Genomic DNA, 15717 nt, shown 5'->3' with positions numbered 1-15717 from the left:
GCATGTTAATTTTTATTTAGATGTCCATCTAACTATTTTAGTATTTAACTAAGAAAAAAAATTTACCATAACAAATTGCAAGCTACGCAATGTATAATTTTAAAATTTTTTATAGTAATTTTATAAGGTCGAAATTAAATGTTTTACCAATACCTCGAGTGTAATAGGGGTAGTTACAAATAACAAAATAATGGATGCAAATCACGAAAAACAAAATAAAACCCTTTTTACCGACGAAGCTTATTTTATTTGCAGATTCTAACATGGTAACAATATGTGGGGCCATGAATATTTTTAATTGCTAAAGAGATCCAATTTGCACATGCTAACCAACATAGGGGTCGATTGAAAGAGAATGCGGGTAGTTTGGGACTGGCCGATTTAAAATAATTTCATTACTGAACATTGGGGTATTTTATATTGAATGTAAAACTTAATTTAGCCTAAGTCTTTTTAAAGTTGTTTCCAAATATTTTTTGTCACAGTTTGGTCCATAGATACTAGGAAATGCCACTCAAATTGATAAATATCCTGAGATATTGAGATCGCCCGTGAGGTAGTTCAGAAACTAATAGTGTTTTAATTACCTTCAATAATACAATGGCTATATTTGAAATAGAGGATAAATGTAACGCATTAGTGCTAGTTGAGTAATTTTCTTTAGTAATTAAATAATGAGTTCAACTAAAATTGCAATAACCGATATTGAAAATAAATGATTTAGCAGTCGAAACTTCAAATTCATTTTGTTACAGTTCAAAATACAGTTCTCATTTGACATACGTGAGCAAAATACTGAAAACAATTGTTTAGTGCACTTTTGGATTTCATGAATATGCTAATTCAATTTTGAGGAAGACAATGGAATTGAAAATTGCAAATCTGTGCAATTCTTAGATGCTACAACTTGGTTCATCTGACAATTCGTCCAGATGGTACCTAATTCTCTAACTGACTGCATTAAAATTCATTACACGTCCAAGATATTTTCAAAGATACGCTTCACAACTAGTTTATGAACAAGTTTATGAAGAATATGACATGCTTTCACTGAAATACACTTTGGTTAAATCCATTTCCATTTTGGTGTTTTAGATTAATATAAACGTAACACTTAACAAACCAAATTAAAGTGATGTCCATTACACCAACTAGGTAACAAAGTTCCAAACAATAACACTGCATCATTTACACATTGTTTTGTTGTGTTGGACTTAAGTGATGGAGAGGTCACATGTGTAATAAATAATCACTAGATTAAACAAGCCCTTTAATTGTCTCCCTGGCGTATGTAACTAACGCCCGCTTCCCGCCATGTAGAAATTTGCTTCACGTTCTTCAATTAGTTTTGCCTACGGTTACCTGACAAAGTGGGATTCCTTGCATTGATTATAGCACGCAAAGTAGCTAATTGCTGAATTTACTTACTTTTGCCGCACTCTTTTTTTCCGAAATCATACTCCAGTATTCCAAACAGCACAAACCAGTATGCTTTTATTAGGCACGTAATTCGTGTATGATTGAAAATATGTTGGCAACACAAGTTACTACGACTACGATCAGCTGGTGCAGTAGTTGCCATTTCGTCCAACGCTTGTATTTAACCTAACCTAAAAACGTCTTGTATAGTGTTTCAAAAAATCATTATTTGTATGCGTTATAGTAACAGTAGGAAAAATATTATGCGTATCGATAGTGCAAAAATCCATTTCGCAGACTAGTTACACAAATGACTATTTAAACATTAACGTGCTTGATATATTTTTAGAATGGAGTGAAAGTTTTAAAATGTTTGTCGCGGATATGGCTTTTTTAGTGCCCTCCCCCCATCACAAAATATACGTGGATATCTATTTAGGGGGTGAAACATATACAGCAAAGCAAAGTGTAGTTAAAAGATTCTGGTTTTTTTTGTATTTTTTTTATCACTAGATATGTTTGATGATTATGTAGTAAGATATGCCTTAACCAAGTTCCATAACACTTCTAAATACTTTTAAATAGTACTTTTAAATGTAAAAATGTTAAAAGGGTAATGAAAAATTTAATAACAAACTTAAAATGCAATACAAATTTGCTAAGATAACTTTTAAGTTTTGTATCTGCTAAGAACAGTTTTGCTGATAATTAAAAAGTATGACTGTTCATCAAATGAAACAGTTTTAACCTTTACAGCTGTCATTAATAGTTTTGACTTTAAGAATTATTTTGGAGAAAGAAGCATGTGCCCAAGCCGTATGTTTGCGACATCATAATCGTATTTCATGATAATATTAATTATAGTACAACTCACTGTTTTATTTTGACAGGCAAAAAACATGTAACTTGGCGGTTTAGTTAACCGAATTGTATTAATTTAATTCAAATTTGGCTCGAAATTTGGTACACCTGGATAGGTTATCACTAAAACTCACTAGGAAAATCGAATATGGTTTCATTTTTCCATTATTGATAAACGGAATTAGTTTTAAATCCACGTACCTAAATCCTAATTAAAACATGTTCAACGAGGAAAACTGGTATCATTGCGAACTCACTAACTACTTTAAAAGGGGTTTGCTGTTTATATGCTTTCGGATTATGTATAGTTATTAGTTTATCGACTAAACAATTAACAGATATTACAATTTTGTATTAAAAATGTATTATAATTACGTTAATAAAGCTGGAGGCTAATTGAATCAGTATTGTTTTATTTACATTAAACAATTTCACAGTACTAATGCTGTTAATATTTCAATCCTTTATGTTGAATTATTTTTATATGGCTTTTGGTCATCATTTATACAATTTTGTATAATTTATTACAGTTTCAATTATCAATTATCAATTGTTTAAGATTGGGGTTGAATTATACAAGTTCACACTTATATAAGCAAAATTCAACAACTGCATAAGCTCTACACAAATATCTCTTTTATTAACGTCTTTTTATAATCTTAAGGTGATTCTATAATGTAATTCTAAGGGGCATTCTAAAAACACAATTACGCTATGCTTACTGACGTTTACTGTCACTATAGCATTTAAACATAGAAAAGAAATACACCCTTGATTACTTAGTTAGTTAATATTAATCTTTTTAAGGATAAGAAATGTCTGATATAGGTACTAATGGACTACTAGGTACTAGGGTAAGGCAGAGTTTGAAGCTAATCTAGTAGTAAGTTAGGGAGCGAGCTGGTCTAGTGGTAGATTTTGTAGGTTCGATTCGCGACACACCCACAAAATATTTGGAACGATTTCCCAAAAAGCATTTGTTTTCATCCTTCTTTAAGAATACTACTGGCATGCCAGTAAAAGAAAATCCAGAAAAAATGTCAGAAAACGGACTCGTATTTTCTCCCATCAGCTTTTAAAACCCCCTTAATCGTAAGTGGAGGGAGTAATAATTATTTCGTGGGTAAAGGTGCAATAACTTAAAATGTCGTACTTTTTACAAAGTAGGCGTTGTATAATTTTGTTCAAGGCTGCATGGAGGATAACATATTAGTTTCAATCAAAATCTTTTTGAAAAAACCCATAGGAGAGAACATAGAATATTTACATACCAACTTTAGTCAAAATCAATTTACAGGTGTAGGTTTTAGCTCTCTAAACATCCACAAACAGAAATATTTTTTGAAAACCAAATTGTTAGGTTCAGGGGGAACCATCATGGATATTATTACCCAAAATGCAAACTAGAAAATTTTGACGAACCCAATACTTTCTCCATGTACTCTAAATAGGAGGAGAAACTAAAAAGCTAATAAAAACCCCATAACTAGCTATTACATAATATGTATTAACTATTTTAGTAGTACGAATTTTTTATCTTAAACCACACAAAACGTGACTGTAGCGCTCGCTAACAATACAACGTTGGAATCTATGACTCATAAATGTCCTGTCAGCTTGATCCGCGATTGGAGTTGTATTTTGTAGTCCATCACACTATATGGCCGCTTTGCGATGCACAGGATACTCAATTTCCATTGGCCGTTTGGTTCAACCATCAAATTTATCATGACATCGGTCGCATGAGAGAAATGAGTCATAGATTCAAGTTGATCTTTACTCATTGTAATAAAAATGTATGTTCTGTTTTGTCATATTTTTCTCCATCTTGTTCGTATATTAGAAAGAAAGAATGTATTTTAACCACTATTGACTTTTAATTTGAGATTAGATTAAACGACAGGGTGAAGCCAAAGTTTGAAATTGGGCAAAGCGAACAACTGTTACCGTTATTTAAAAGCATTACGTATTTCTTTGCAAACACAAGGATTATTTCATATGGATAAATTTGTTTCTACTTATTATCTTACTTCAAATTCGTCTCAGCCGTTACACTTAATCACGTGTGAAAAAGTAACTTTAGGTTTCATATACTTCACGTAATAAACATTTTAATTCTGTCCCCCCCCCCAAAAAAAAATAGGCATCTAAAATTTTTAAATAGAAACGTTTATAAAAAGTCAAACATTTGTTCCATCATGAAACAAAATTGCATTTATTAAGGTTGATTCTCACACATCAGTCATATCAGTCACGTCACAGTGAACCAAAATATTCTTTGATAGATTTTTATTGCGTTATCTACACTCATCCGGCGCAGGTCCGTCAGTCGCTCTGCCGGCGTCCGTCAGACAATTTCAGATATCGTCTCACCGATATTTTTGGATTGTTCGGACGCCTGAATGACGTATTTAATGTTAGAAAATAATGTTTTTTTATGGTTGTGTTTGTAGTTTAAGTACTGCTGGTAACAATAAAAAAAATGGACGATGAAAATCTGGCAGAATATTGTGTTTTAATTACAGTTTTGAATGTAACATCACTGTAAATAAAGTGATGGAAGACTGACTGAAACCAAATGACTGACAGTTTGACTGAAAAATTACAGATGCATCTGAGACTGGACTGTGACTGGACTGATATGTGTGAACGACCTTTAAAGAAAGTCCAAACCCACTTACCGTCATACCTGGACGTTATAGTGGTTCTTTTAAATCAGCCAACCCAATTAAATACAAAAATAATTTTTAAGTACCTAAAGATGTACATACTATATATCCATATAGAAAGTTTTGACTTTAACCATTTTAATTAAACCACATAATGTCAACTGAAATTAAAAATCTCATAATTAAAATCACGATAAAAATATTCTCAGTAAGGGTAATCCTAGATGGACGTAAACACAAGAATAATTTGTAAAATAAGAAGTCTCTCAGAGTGGAAGTTATTTGTGTTTTGCACAACAAAAGATTCATCTTGCGCAACGAAAAAGAAAGGATTTTTACTTGAAAATAATCAGAGCTCCGCGGAGGGATATCTTGCGAAGACATTTCTATTGTTTGAATGCAACGGGGGATTATTTCTTCTTCATTAACTGCAAGACTCTTACCTCATCCCACCCCTTGCACGGGGATAATCTTTTGATTACACTTTACTTAATTCTAAAAAGGGTTTTCAATAGATCAAGACATACTCTGATAGGAAAAACCATACTTTCCAATAGATCGACTAAATAAGTAAGTGAAGATTAAACAAATTACTGTATTTATTATTTTTCAGTTGAACAAGACAGATATATAAGATTCAATAATATAGATTGAATAAAGTAAGAGTTGGATTGGCACTTATTTTCTTCCACATTACCTAAAAATATATACTCTTTAATGTTTATTTATAAGCTTTGTAGTTCTGTTGTAGAGAAGCATACCTTCTTCACTTAATATTAAAATTGTAAAACAACTCTTGCGATATGAGAGCCTTTAGACACTGAACTTTTGAAGGTGTTTTGAGACCTTAGACAACAGATGTTACTAAACGCATGAATAACTTACCAAGATAATCATATACATTACTAAACAACTATAACACATGGGACCTCTACATCATCCTCTTGTACCCGACGCTGGAACTATCTTTAACAACAGTTTTTAACCCAATTAATAATTGAAGGTTCATTTCAGATAAAGCATTCAGTCTAATACCTCAGTTAGATTTGAAGCCTGTTAAATATCTCTAATGATACGATATGAAATGAAAATGAAAATCCTTCTTTATTGAAGCGACTTTAGGACCTGATGTTCCTTTCTTATAGTTGACCTCTAAATTTATGCACGAGTTTTTGATGTCACAACCAATTTTAACTAAATACATGTTTTCTTACTTCAGGGTATAGACTTAGCTTACACAATTATTTTTGGTGAGTATACCAGAGGTCAAAAGACTGTTTACAAATAACTCGAATGGTTGTAGGGTTAGTATGATAAAAAGATATATATTACAGTACAGAAAAATATCCTTAAAACTCTCTTCAGCTGATCTACGAAGGCAAAAAATCAATGATATTCTTTTGATTATTTTTAATTAATAGTATTTGATTTTTGATAAGACATACATTCTTAAATGCAGCTCTAGCTGCAAAATTTTAGAATGAAGATGGAAAATGCTTGCAGCACACTGTATCCTCTGTAGACATTCTTTCTTCTCGCTTTACAACCCATAGTACTCTTTGAAGAATTCGTTTCCCTCATTTACGTAGTCGTTGCGAGGTTCGAAAATCATGTAGTTAGGGTTGATGTATTTAAAATGCTCACCCCACTCCACTAGGTCAAACTTGGCATCGTACATGGGTAGGTCACATTCGGCTAAAAGAGAAAACAAGATCTTAAGTCAGCAATGTGAAGTTTTTGGAGGTAAAATTCACAAGATCACTAAGGAAAATATGAGTACTACACAATGCACAGGGATTCAAAACTTTCAAAAGAATATACAGTAGTAATAGTATAAAATATTAGCCCAAACAAAGCCCTGTTGTAAGCTATTTATTATTATAATGATTATTTTATTTAATTCAGGAGAAGTCAACTGGTTAGCATTTAGACTATAATAACCTGAAACCTTTTTGTTTATAGCCAAAGCCAAAGAGTGGTTTGTTATTGTGGATCTAAAACAATTAGTGTATCACTACTAGTGTAGGTAGCTTCAAATACAGAACAAAGAAAGTCCTTTAGTAAGGAATTTCTTAATGATACGAAATGTCCACATGCTATTCAAACCAATTAAATGTTTCAAATCCAACTTCTGAATTTTCAGCAAAGAAAGTAAACTAAACGTAAAATTATTAATTGTTATTCAAACAAGAGTATATGAAATAGTATATATGAGGAAAATAGGTTCTCACAGTCGCTTGGGGCAATGAAACTTATTAAGATGCTTGTGGTTGCTTTCTTCGTGTATGGCTTGGGAAGTCTGGGGGCTACGCCCCACCCGCGTCCTTCATATACTCGCCCGTCGTAGCCGATCAGGAAACTGCAACCCCGCAGATCTAGACCAGCATATTATATTGTAGTGCATCTTGCAAATAGTATTACCATTTATTAATACTATACACATAGTACACAATACCATTGACTAGTCAAAGACAATACACAATACATATACATAGTACACAGTACACATAGTATTAAGCATTTAGTGAAATTAATTTTGGGTCTATCAACGTTTCAGTCAGTTAATTTGGTTTGTACAACACATGTCTAAATTAGTTTCTGATCCAAAATCGCTGTTTTCGTTAATGATTCAGTGATAGAGTAGAAAAGCTGAACCAGATTAAAATTTATGGATTTTAGTTTTGATTATTGCATTTTCTCAAAGGTAAAATAAAAGTGTATGTATTTTTTTCAGAAGCAGCACTATTAACAGAGAGTAGGCCTAATACTTGTAAATAATTTACCACATAATTCTCTTCTAATTTTACTCCTTCCTCTTTTAATTATAGCCTACTTTTCATTCGAAGCTTTGTGTGATTACTTAAGTCAACTGCTATTGGACTTTTGTTTAAGGAGTTTTCCACCTGGGGGTTACTGGTTTAATCCTAACTGGAGTAAATTTTGGACCTAGATTTAATTTGGCATTGATAATTGATTTATGCTGTCTAACTAAAGGTTGACTGATAATAACAAGACTAAAATTGAGCGGAGTCATCAAGGGTATATATTATATTGTTTTTGTCATACTGCAGTAAAAACAGTCGTTTTTAATGCATGCGTTGCGGGTCTTAAGTAGCATTTTTACTGTTAAGGTTGTAAAAATCGCTTTTTAGCCTCTATGGAGTAAAAATCAGCTGTTGTCAACCCAGTTGTAAATTTATATTGTAAACGATTGCATGTATCAAAAATATGTATCGATTCGTGCTTCGTAATCATTTTAACCTACAGTCTACAGTCTCTTCCCATAACATTTTATCATTGCAGATACATTAATCCTAACTGGAGTAAATTTTCCCCGTGCGGTACCGGGATAGAATAGCACCGCAGCCTTCTCGGGCTTGTCGTAAGAGGCGACTAAAAGGGTGACCGACGAACTCACTGGGAGTCCCTGGGAGTGCCCCTGTTGTGTTGCAGGGGTTGATGTGTGCTCTGCACTGCCGATGGGTTTTATCAGTGGGTCGTGAGAAACCAGCCACTTCGGTCCTTGGTCAGGGAGTGCGGCATGGATGCAGAGGTCGGGCTCTGCATTGCGACGGGCGACCCCCGGCATGTCAGGTATCCGGTGCTGGGCAAACGGAGGTCGGGCCCCGGGGAACCGGGGTAGGGGTTTTTGGTCCCCGAGGGTATACCCGTTCCTGACTGATTCCGGGCCGCTCCTTGCCGCACGATGCGCTGGAGAAAACACGATGAGTTTTAATAAAAATCCTACAAACACATCATTGAATAGGAGCTCAAATGAGCAAAATGAAGCGTCTGAAGTGGAGCAGAACCCCTTTGATCGAAGCTCCAAGCTTAAGAGGTCGCCACCACCGAAAAACGTAAGGACATTTCCGCCACCTGCACCTTTCAAGTGCTCTACGTTCCCCCCGTTAGGATCCCTTTCGGCAAGTGGAGCTGGAAACGGTCCAGGACATGTTGGCGATGTAGATGTCGAACTGGCATTGCCGGGAACTGTTGTAGGGATGCCGAAGGAAACCTTCACAGCGACGTCGCGGTCGGAAAGCTCTGAGATTGTGCTTCTGCGTCAGGAATATCTTGACGCAGATAGTAACATTGAAACCCGGCTCCGTGACATGGAAAAGACGATTAAGGCTATGCTGGACACCTTCCGGACCCAGAGAGCCGTAAACCAAGTGGTAAAAAATGGAATGGCAAAACTAGAGGATGACCTTGGCTTCGTCTTTGCCTGCCGTCTGGTAAGCAAGGCGACCATGGAAAAGATTGCCGAAAAGGTGGTGTCCCTGCCCGATGAAAGAGCGCTGCCTTCTAAAGAACGTCGGAGGCCTTCCACATTGGAGAGTCCTCCAAAAAGAGAAGAAGGCGTCCAGACCAAAAAGACCACGGTAAAGGCCAAGGCGACTCAGACGGACCTCTCGTCTGCTGTGCCCAACGGTACGTCGTTTTCGGACGTAGCTGCATCTCGAGCGAGGCGCCAACTGGCACAGCAACCCACGACCCCTCTTCAGGGAAGTTCCCGAAAGGGGTCAGTGGTGGAGACACCTGGGGCTGTTTGGGAAAAACGCCTTTCCAAAAAGGAGAAGAGGCAATTGAGGCGGGCGGAGGTCGCCTCCATGAAAAATGAGGCAGTGAAGGCACAGCCAACTGGCGTGGCCCAAACTGGGCCCGGTTCGGTGCCTGCACCTAAAAGGTTGCGGCCAAAAAAGCCCAGGATGGAGGCAATCATTGTCAAACCCTCAGGGGGGAGATCTTTTGCCGAGGTCTTGGGTGCAATCAAGGCCAATGCTAAGCCAGAGCAGACCGATACGGTTGTACGGTCGATTAGACAAACCCGGGGCGGGGACGTTCTCCTTGAACTGGGTAGGTCGAAAGGCAAAGCAGCCTTTACTGCCGAACTGAAGGCAGCTGTCGAAGGCCAGGGCACCGTCCGTTCTCTTGAGCCAAAGACATCAGTCGAGGTTCGAGACATTGATTGTGTGTCGACGGAGGCTGATGTTGTGGAAGCCCTGAAGAAAGCTATCCCCGAGCTTGGTGGGCAAACGGATTTTCTGAAGGTGTGGCTCACAAAACCGAATAGGAGCCAGCAGCGGATGGCGGTCGCCGAAATGGCAGACGCACATGCCAATAAGGTGCTGGCATTCCAACATCTGAGAGTCGGCTGGGTCAACTGCAGGCTCAGACGGAGAGTGGAAGTAAAGAGGTGTTTTAAATGCCTCTGTTTCGGCCATTCCTCCCGAAACTGCAAGGGACCCGACCGAAGCAAGAACTGCCTTCGGTGCGGGGAGGTCGGTCACATCCGTAAGGACTGCCAAGTCGAGTCCTGTTTTCTTTGCAAAGAAAATGGGCTCGCTGAAAAACACTTGAAGCATATAGCTGGGTCTGGACAGTGCAGTGCATTTAAATCTGCACTACAAAAAGCGAAAGCCCTCCCACGAAGATAAGAATCCTTCAATGCAATCTTGAGCGATCCAGGACGGCTGACGCACTTCTATGTCAGTTTGCCCTAGAACACGATGTCGACGCGCTTTTAGTCAGCGAACAGTACCAGTACCGTGATAGGGACCCAGCTTTTTGGTTCCCTGATAGTCTTGGTACTGCTGCAATCTGGGCGCGTAATGCAGCTACAGTACAAGTACGGGGTCACGCGAAGGGCCGAGGTTTCGTTTGGGTTCGGTGCCGGGATGTCACTTACTTTAGTGTCTACCTCACTCCCAATGAGGCCATCCGTGACTTTCGTGAGAAGATAGACCGCCTGGAAGAGAGCGTGCGCAATACCACAGGACACGTCGTCGTGGGTGGGGATTTTAATGCTAGGGCTGTCGAGTGGGGAATGACCCTCACAAATTCCCGGGGCAAGTACATTCTGGACTTTGCTGCCAGAGCCGGACTCGTTGTCGTCAACGAGGGCAACACGCCAACTTTCCGGCGCCCTGGGATGCGGGGAACGATCCCAGACATTACCCTTGCATCTGAGTCTCTTTTGCCAAGGATCAGAGCCTGGAGAGTCCTGGAGGATTACACGGCCAGTGACCACCAGTACATAATTTTTGACGTCCTGGATGGTCATCAGAGACAAGTGGCAGCGTTTCATCAAGTGCCCGTTCGATGGAACATTAAAAAACTGGACGTGGCAAAATTCAATGGAGCCATCCTACGAAGAACGCCGGTGGTTCATCCTGCAACTGGCGTGCCTCACGCAGAGGCGTTAGTTACATCCACGATGAAACTGATTGTCTCGGCCTGCGATGAGTCTATGCCTCGCAGGAGATACCGGTGCAATAAGCGTCCTGTGTACTGGTGGACTGCCGAGATCGCGGAATTGCGTCGAGCGGCATTGAGGGCCAGAAGACTTGCTACCAGGGCTAGAGAACCCCTAGACAGACGGCGTAAGTCGGATGCTTATAGGGTGGCTAGGAGGTATCTTCGTCGAGCCATCAATCGGAGTAAACGCAGTTGCTGGGATAAATTAAGGGACGATGTTGATTCCAACCCGTGGGGCCTGGGTTACAAACTTGTAACCAAGAAACTTGGAACCCGCTCTCCACCTTCCGTCATGGACAGGTTCACTATGGAGAGGATAGTCGAGTCCCTTTTCCCGGCTCACGCGTTGCACCCACTGCGGGATTATGGAAGGGTGGACGACGTCCCACTTTTCAGCCCTGAAGAGCTGGTGGCGGCCGTCATATCCCTGAAGAACAACAAGGCTCCTGGTCCCGATGGGGTGCCCGGTGAAGTCCTCAAGAAGGTTTTGACTACCAACCCCTTGATCCTTTTGAGCATGTATAACGCCTGCCTGGTTGAAGGGGTTTTCCCCTTGTGCTGGAAGACAGCTAGGCTTGTGCTTGTTGGGAAGGGCAAGGGAGACCCAGATCTGCCATCCTCTTACAGACCTCTGTGTATGTTGGATACGGCTGGCAAAGTCCTCGAGAAAATGATCCGTTCCCGGCTAAATTCAGCCGTTGTCGCTGCGGGGGACCTCTCCCCTCGTCAGTATGGATTCAGGATGGGGCGATCAACGATTGATGCGATTGAAGAGGTGAAGCAAGCCGTGATGAGAGCTGAGGATTTTACCCACTACTCTCGCAGGGTTGTGCTGCTCGTAACGCTCGATGTGCGAAATGCATTTAATTCGGCGAGGTGGTGCGATATGCTGGATGCTCTGGAGAACACCTTCCACGTGCCGGCATACCTCATGCGCATCATAGAGGATTATCTCCGGTTTCGCCTCCTAACGTATGACACTGCGGAGGGCCCGCGGACGATGAGTGTCACTTCTGGTGCTGCCCAAGGTTCCATACTCGGCCCAGACCTCTGGAACGTCGCTTATGACAGCCTTCTGAGGTCTGAAATGCCTGAGGAAACAGTCTTGGTTGGGTACGCAGACGACGTTGCAGCTTTGATAGCTGCACGTAGCGTTGAGCTGGCTCAGCTAAAGCTAAACCGAGTTATGCGTACCATAAACGCATGGATGGCAGACCACGGTCTCTCGCTTGCTCTGAGCAAAACCGAGATCGTGATTTTGACAAAAAAACGGACTGACACCATCGTGCCGTTGAGGGTGGGAGCCGTCGAGGTTCAAACTGTTCGTTCTGCCAAGTATCTTGGGGTCATGGTAGACAGCAAGCTTAGCTGGCGGGATCAGATCTTCCGTACAGCGGACAAGGCCGCTAGGGTGGTTTCTTCTCTTAGCCGGTTGATGGCCAATGTCGGAGGGCCTCGGTCCAGTCGTAGAAGGCTGTTAATGTCTTCGGTCCAGTCCGTACTCTTGTACGGTGCGGAGGTGTGGGCAGACGCACTAAATAAGGAGGCATACAGGATGCGGCTCGCCCGAGTGCAGCGTCAGGCAGCACTGAGGGTAGCATCTGCCTACCGAACAGTGTCCGAGCCCGCCATCCTGGTGATTGCTGGAGTCATTCCCGTCAAACTTTTGGCGGCGGAGAGAAAGGCAATTTACCGGCGCCGTGGGGAGGACGAGGCACGATCAGAGGAACGCACCCGCACCTACCAGCTGTGGCAGGAGGGCTGGGAACAGGAGACACGGGGACTCTGGACCAGGCGACTGATACAGCAAGTCCAACCTTGGGTTGATCGGCGGTACGGAGAGGTGGACTTCTACCTCACCCAATTTCTGACGGGACACGGCTTTTTCCGGTCGTACCTGTTCAGGATGGGCAAAGCCGTGTCACCCGACTGCATATACTGCCCAGGCATTCTCGATGACGTGGAACATACATTTTTCCACTGCCAGCGCTGGGAAAGGCCCAGCCTGGACGCTCAACAATTAATAGGACTGCTGTCGGTGGACACGGTCATACCGATTATGACGGAGGGTGAGGACAATTGGACCTGTGTGTCACATTATATCCAGGGTATTCTCCGCGCTAAGAAGGTCGACCTTGACCGGGATGCGGTTGTAGGTCATTAAGAATCGAAATGCCAGAAACGGTGCGAGCCCTGAGGGCTTAGGTCACATGTTGGCCTGACTTGAAGTAATGTGACAAACAATTCCAGGTCTGTGTCCAACAGAGTAGAGGGGGTTTTTTAGTGAGTAGTCTGACAATTTTCAGGAGTCTCACACTACAGGCTGGCTACCTGTGTGCGTAAAAGCATTTTCCCTCCTCTCCCTAAAAAAAAAAAAAAACTGGAGTAAATTTTGGATCTAGATTTAATTTGGCATTGATAATTGATTTATGCTGTCTAACTAAAGGTTGACTGATAATAACAAGACTAGGGGTTTGACCATCTCCTAAACAAATATATAAAAATTTCAAAGGGAGTAAACACAAATAAAAAAGCATAAATATATTAAAAAATTGTTGATCTTGTCTATTTCATTAGTGGATGTATTAATCCAAAATTTATTTGAGAGATTGCAATGACCATTTTAAATACTTGTAAATTGCTAGTTATTCCAGAATTAAACTTTTTTGCAATTTCCTAATTTTAGCTTAGAAATAATTAATATAAATTTGGATTTACTTAGCTGCTATGTCGACATCCTTATCCTCATCTATCGCCTTGTTCTGCATCTTGCGCATGTCTCTGCAGCAGTGCAGCAGTCTCTTGCAGAGAGGGGTGTAAGTCAATGTGTAGAACACATTCGCAGCTCTTCTCTTGAGAAACTTCTCCTCAACAGGAGGTCTAGCTTGCCAAACTTCTCTAGTTACCACCTCCAGAACGGTCTCCTTGATGTCGGGTAGGTAGCCCATGGTGATGAGGTTTTGCTGAGGGCAACGTAAAGTAGTTAAAAAAAGTAGGCGTACCTACGTGTCGTTTGCTAGATACGTCAGTTTTGAAAGTTAGGTTAGGTTTAGATCCATCCTGATCCAATAATGTTGGTAAAACGGATTTGGAATTGGAGCTAAGTAAGAACGTCAGCAAAGATTTTTACTCTTATCTCTGGTATAAATTTGAGAGGACCAGTAAGATGTTAGTTTTCTCCTACAGTCACCTGACAAAGTGGGCTTTCTTGCACTGATTATTACAAGCAAAGTAGCTAATTGCTGCATTTACCTACTTTTGCCTCACTCTAGTATTCTAACCAAATAACTCAAAACAGTGTGCTTTTACTAGACACGTAATACGCGTACTCTTGAAAATTAGTTGGCAACTAACACTTAAAACCTAAAAACGTGTCGTATAGTGTTTAAACGACTAATTGTGTTTCTTACAGTTACCTGACAAAGTGGGTGTGCTTGCACATCAGTAATTTAATCATATAGCCAAGTAGCTAACATCTGTATTTACTTACTTTTGCTACATTCTTTTTTTCGAACCTTTTTCCACACTCCAGTATTTTAACTAACACAAAACAGTGTGCTTTTATTAGGCACGCAATGCGTGGGTGCTTGAAAATAAGTGGGAAAAACGTAAAACTAATGTATTTTCTATTCACATCCTGAACGTTGTCAACGAAGATGTATAAAAAATAGATAATATAAATTACCAATGATTTATAAAAAGGAAAACAACCGACATAAAGTGAAAGAGAACAAAATTTTGACTAATAGTAACTAAAAGTAATGAAATGAAAATATTTTCAACAAGTTAAAAAGTAATGAAACGCCGAGGATAATTCTAAGCTGAATCGAAGAGATACATAAAAAGATTTTATTCATTCTCCAATTTCCAAGACTTTAATCTGAATAATCTGTTTGATTTCATTTAGTTGACAACTTAAAATTATATCGCTTACCTTATGGCCATCATCTTCGTACCACGGAGGTTCCCCTTTTACAGTTTTTACTTTCGTGCTTCTTTTTGGCCATCCCATTGTGAAAAAACTAAGACTGAATCAGAACACTGCACTGATCCCAATGAACTACAAAGTAATAAGTCTTCAATAACGGCTATTTTGTTTTGATAAAACGGCTTAAACTAGATTGGAAATGAAAACAGATTGCTGTAACTAACAAGATAATCTTATCACAATGTTTATTGAATACTATTTGATATTTAATAAATAAAATTATATGACATTATGGAACTTAATTTTATATATTTCATTTAATTGATAAATGCCAAAATATAAATAAAAATTAAAAATAAAGTCACCACCTCTGTTGTTAAGCTATTGAAGTAATTTATTTTCTTTGTCTTACACAGATTTAATTTAATGTTAATATTGTTTTCATCGATTAGTAAGCTAAACAAAATATGAATAATTATAAACGTAAGCTATATGTAATATCATTTATGTATAAACTCTTACGAAACACAGGAAAACAAAAAATATTGGTATTTTGTTGCATCATGTCCTATGAAATCCATT

At 39.6% G+C, this 15717-nt stretch overlaps 1 protein-coding gene across 1 annotated transcript; it reads right to left on the bottom strand.

Annotated features, from left to right (window-relative positions):
• Positions 1 to 6431: 6431 nt before the first annotated feature.
• LOC128986592 (peptidoglycan recognition protein 4-like) lies at positions 6432 to 15291 on the bottom strand. Its single transcript, XM_054407031.1, has 4 exons — positions 15142 to 15291; positions 13926 to 14170; positions 7181 to 7308; positions 6432 to 6644 (listed from the first exon to the last, which is right to left on the bottom strand). The coding sequence occupies exons 1-4, from the start codon at positions 15217 to 15219 to the stop codon at positions 6490 to 6492; spliced, it is 606 nt and encodes a 201-aa protein (XP_054263006.1). The 5' UTR covers positions 15220 to 15291; the 3' UTR covers positions 6432 to 6489.
• Between the last annotated feature and the right edge of the window lie 426 nt (positions 15292 to 15717).

This window comes from Macrosteles quadrilineatus, unplaced genomic scaffold, assembly GCF_028750875.1.
Source record: "Macrosteles quadrilineatus isolate MER2022 unplaced genomic scaffold, UCM_ALF_1.0 Scaffold_2__2_contigs__length_208266976, whole genome shotgun sequence".
Classification (NCBI taxonomy): domain Eukaryota; kingdom Metazoa; phylum Arthropoda; class Insecta; order Hemiptera; family Cicadellidae; genus Macrosteles; species Macrosteles quadrilineatus.
This window is presented reverse-complemented; position numbering and strand designations above follow the sequence as displayed.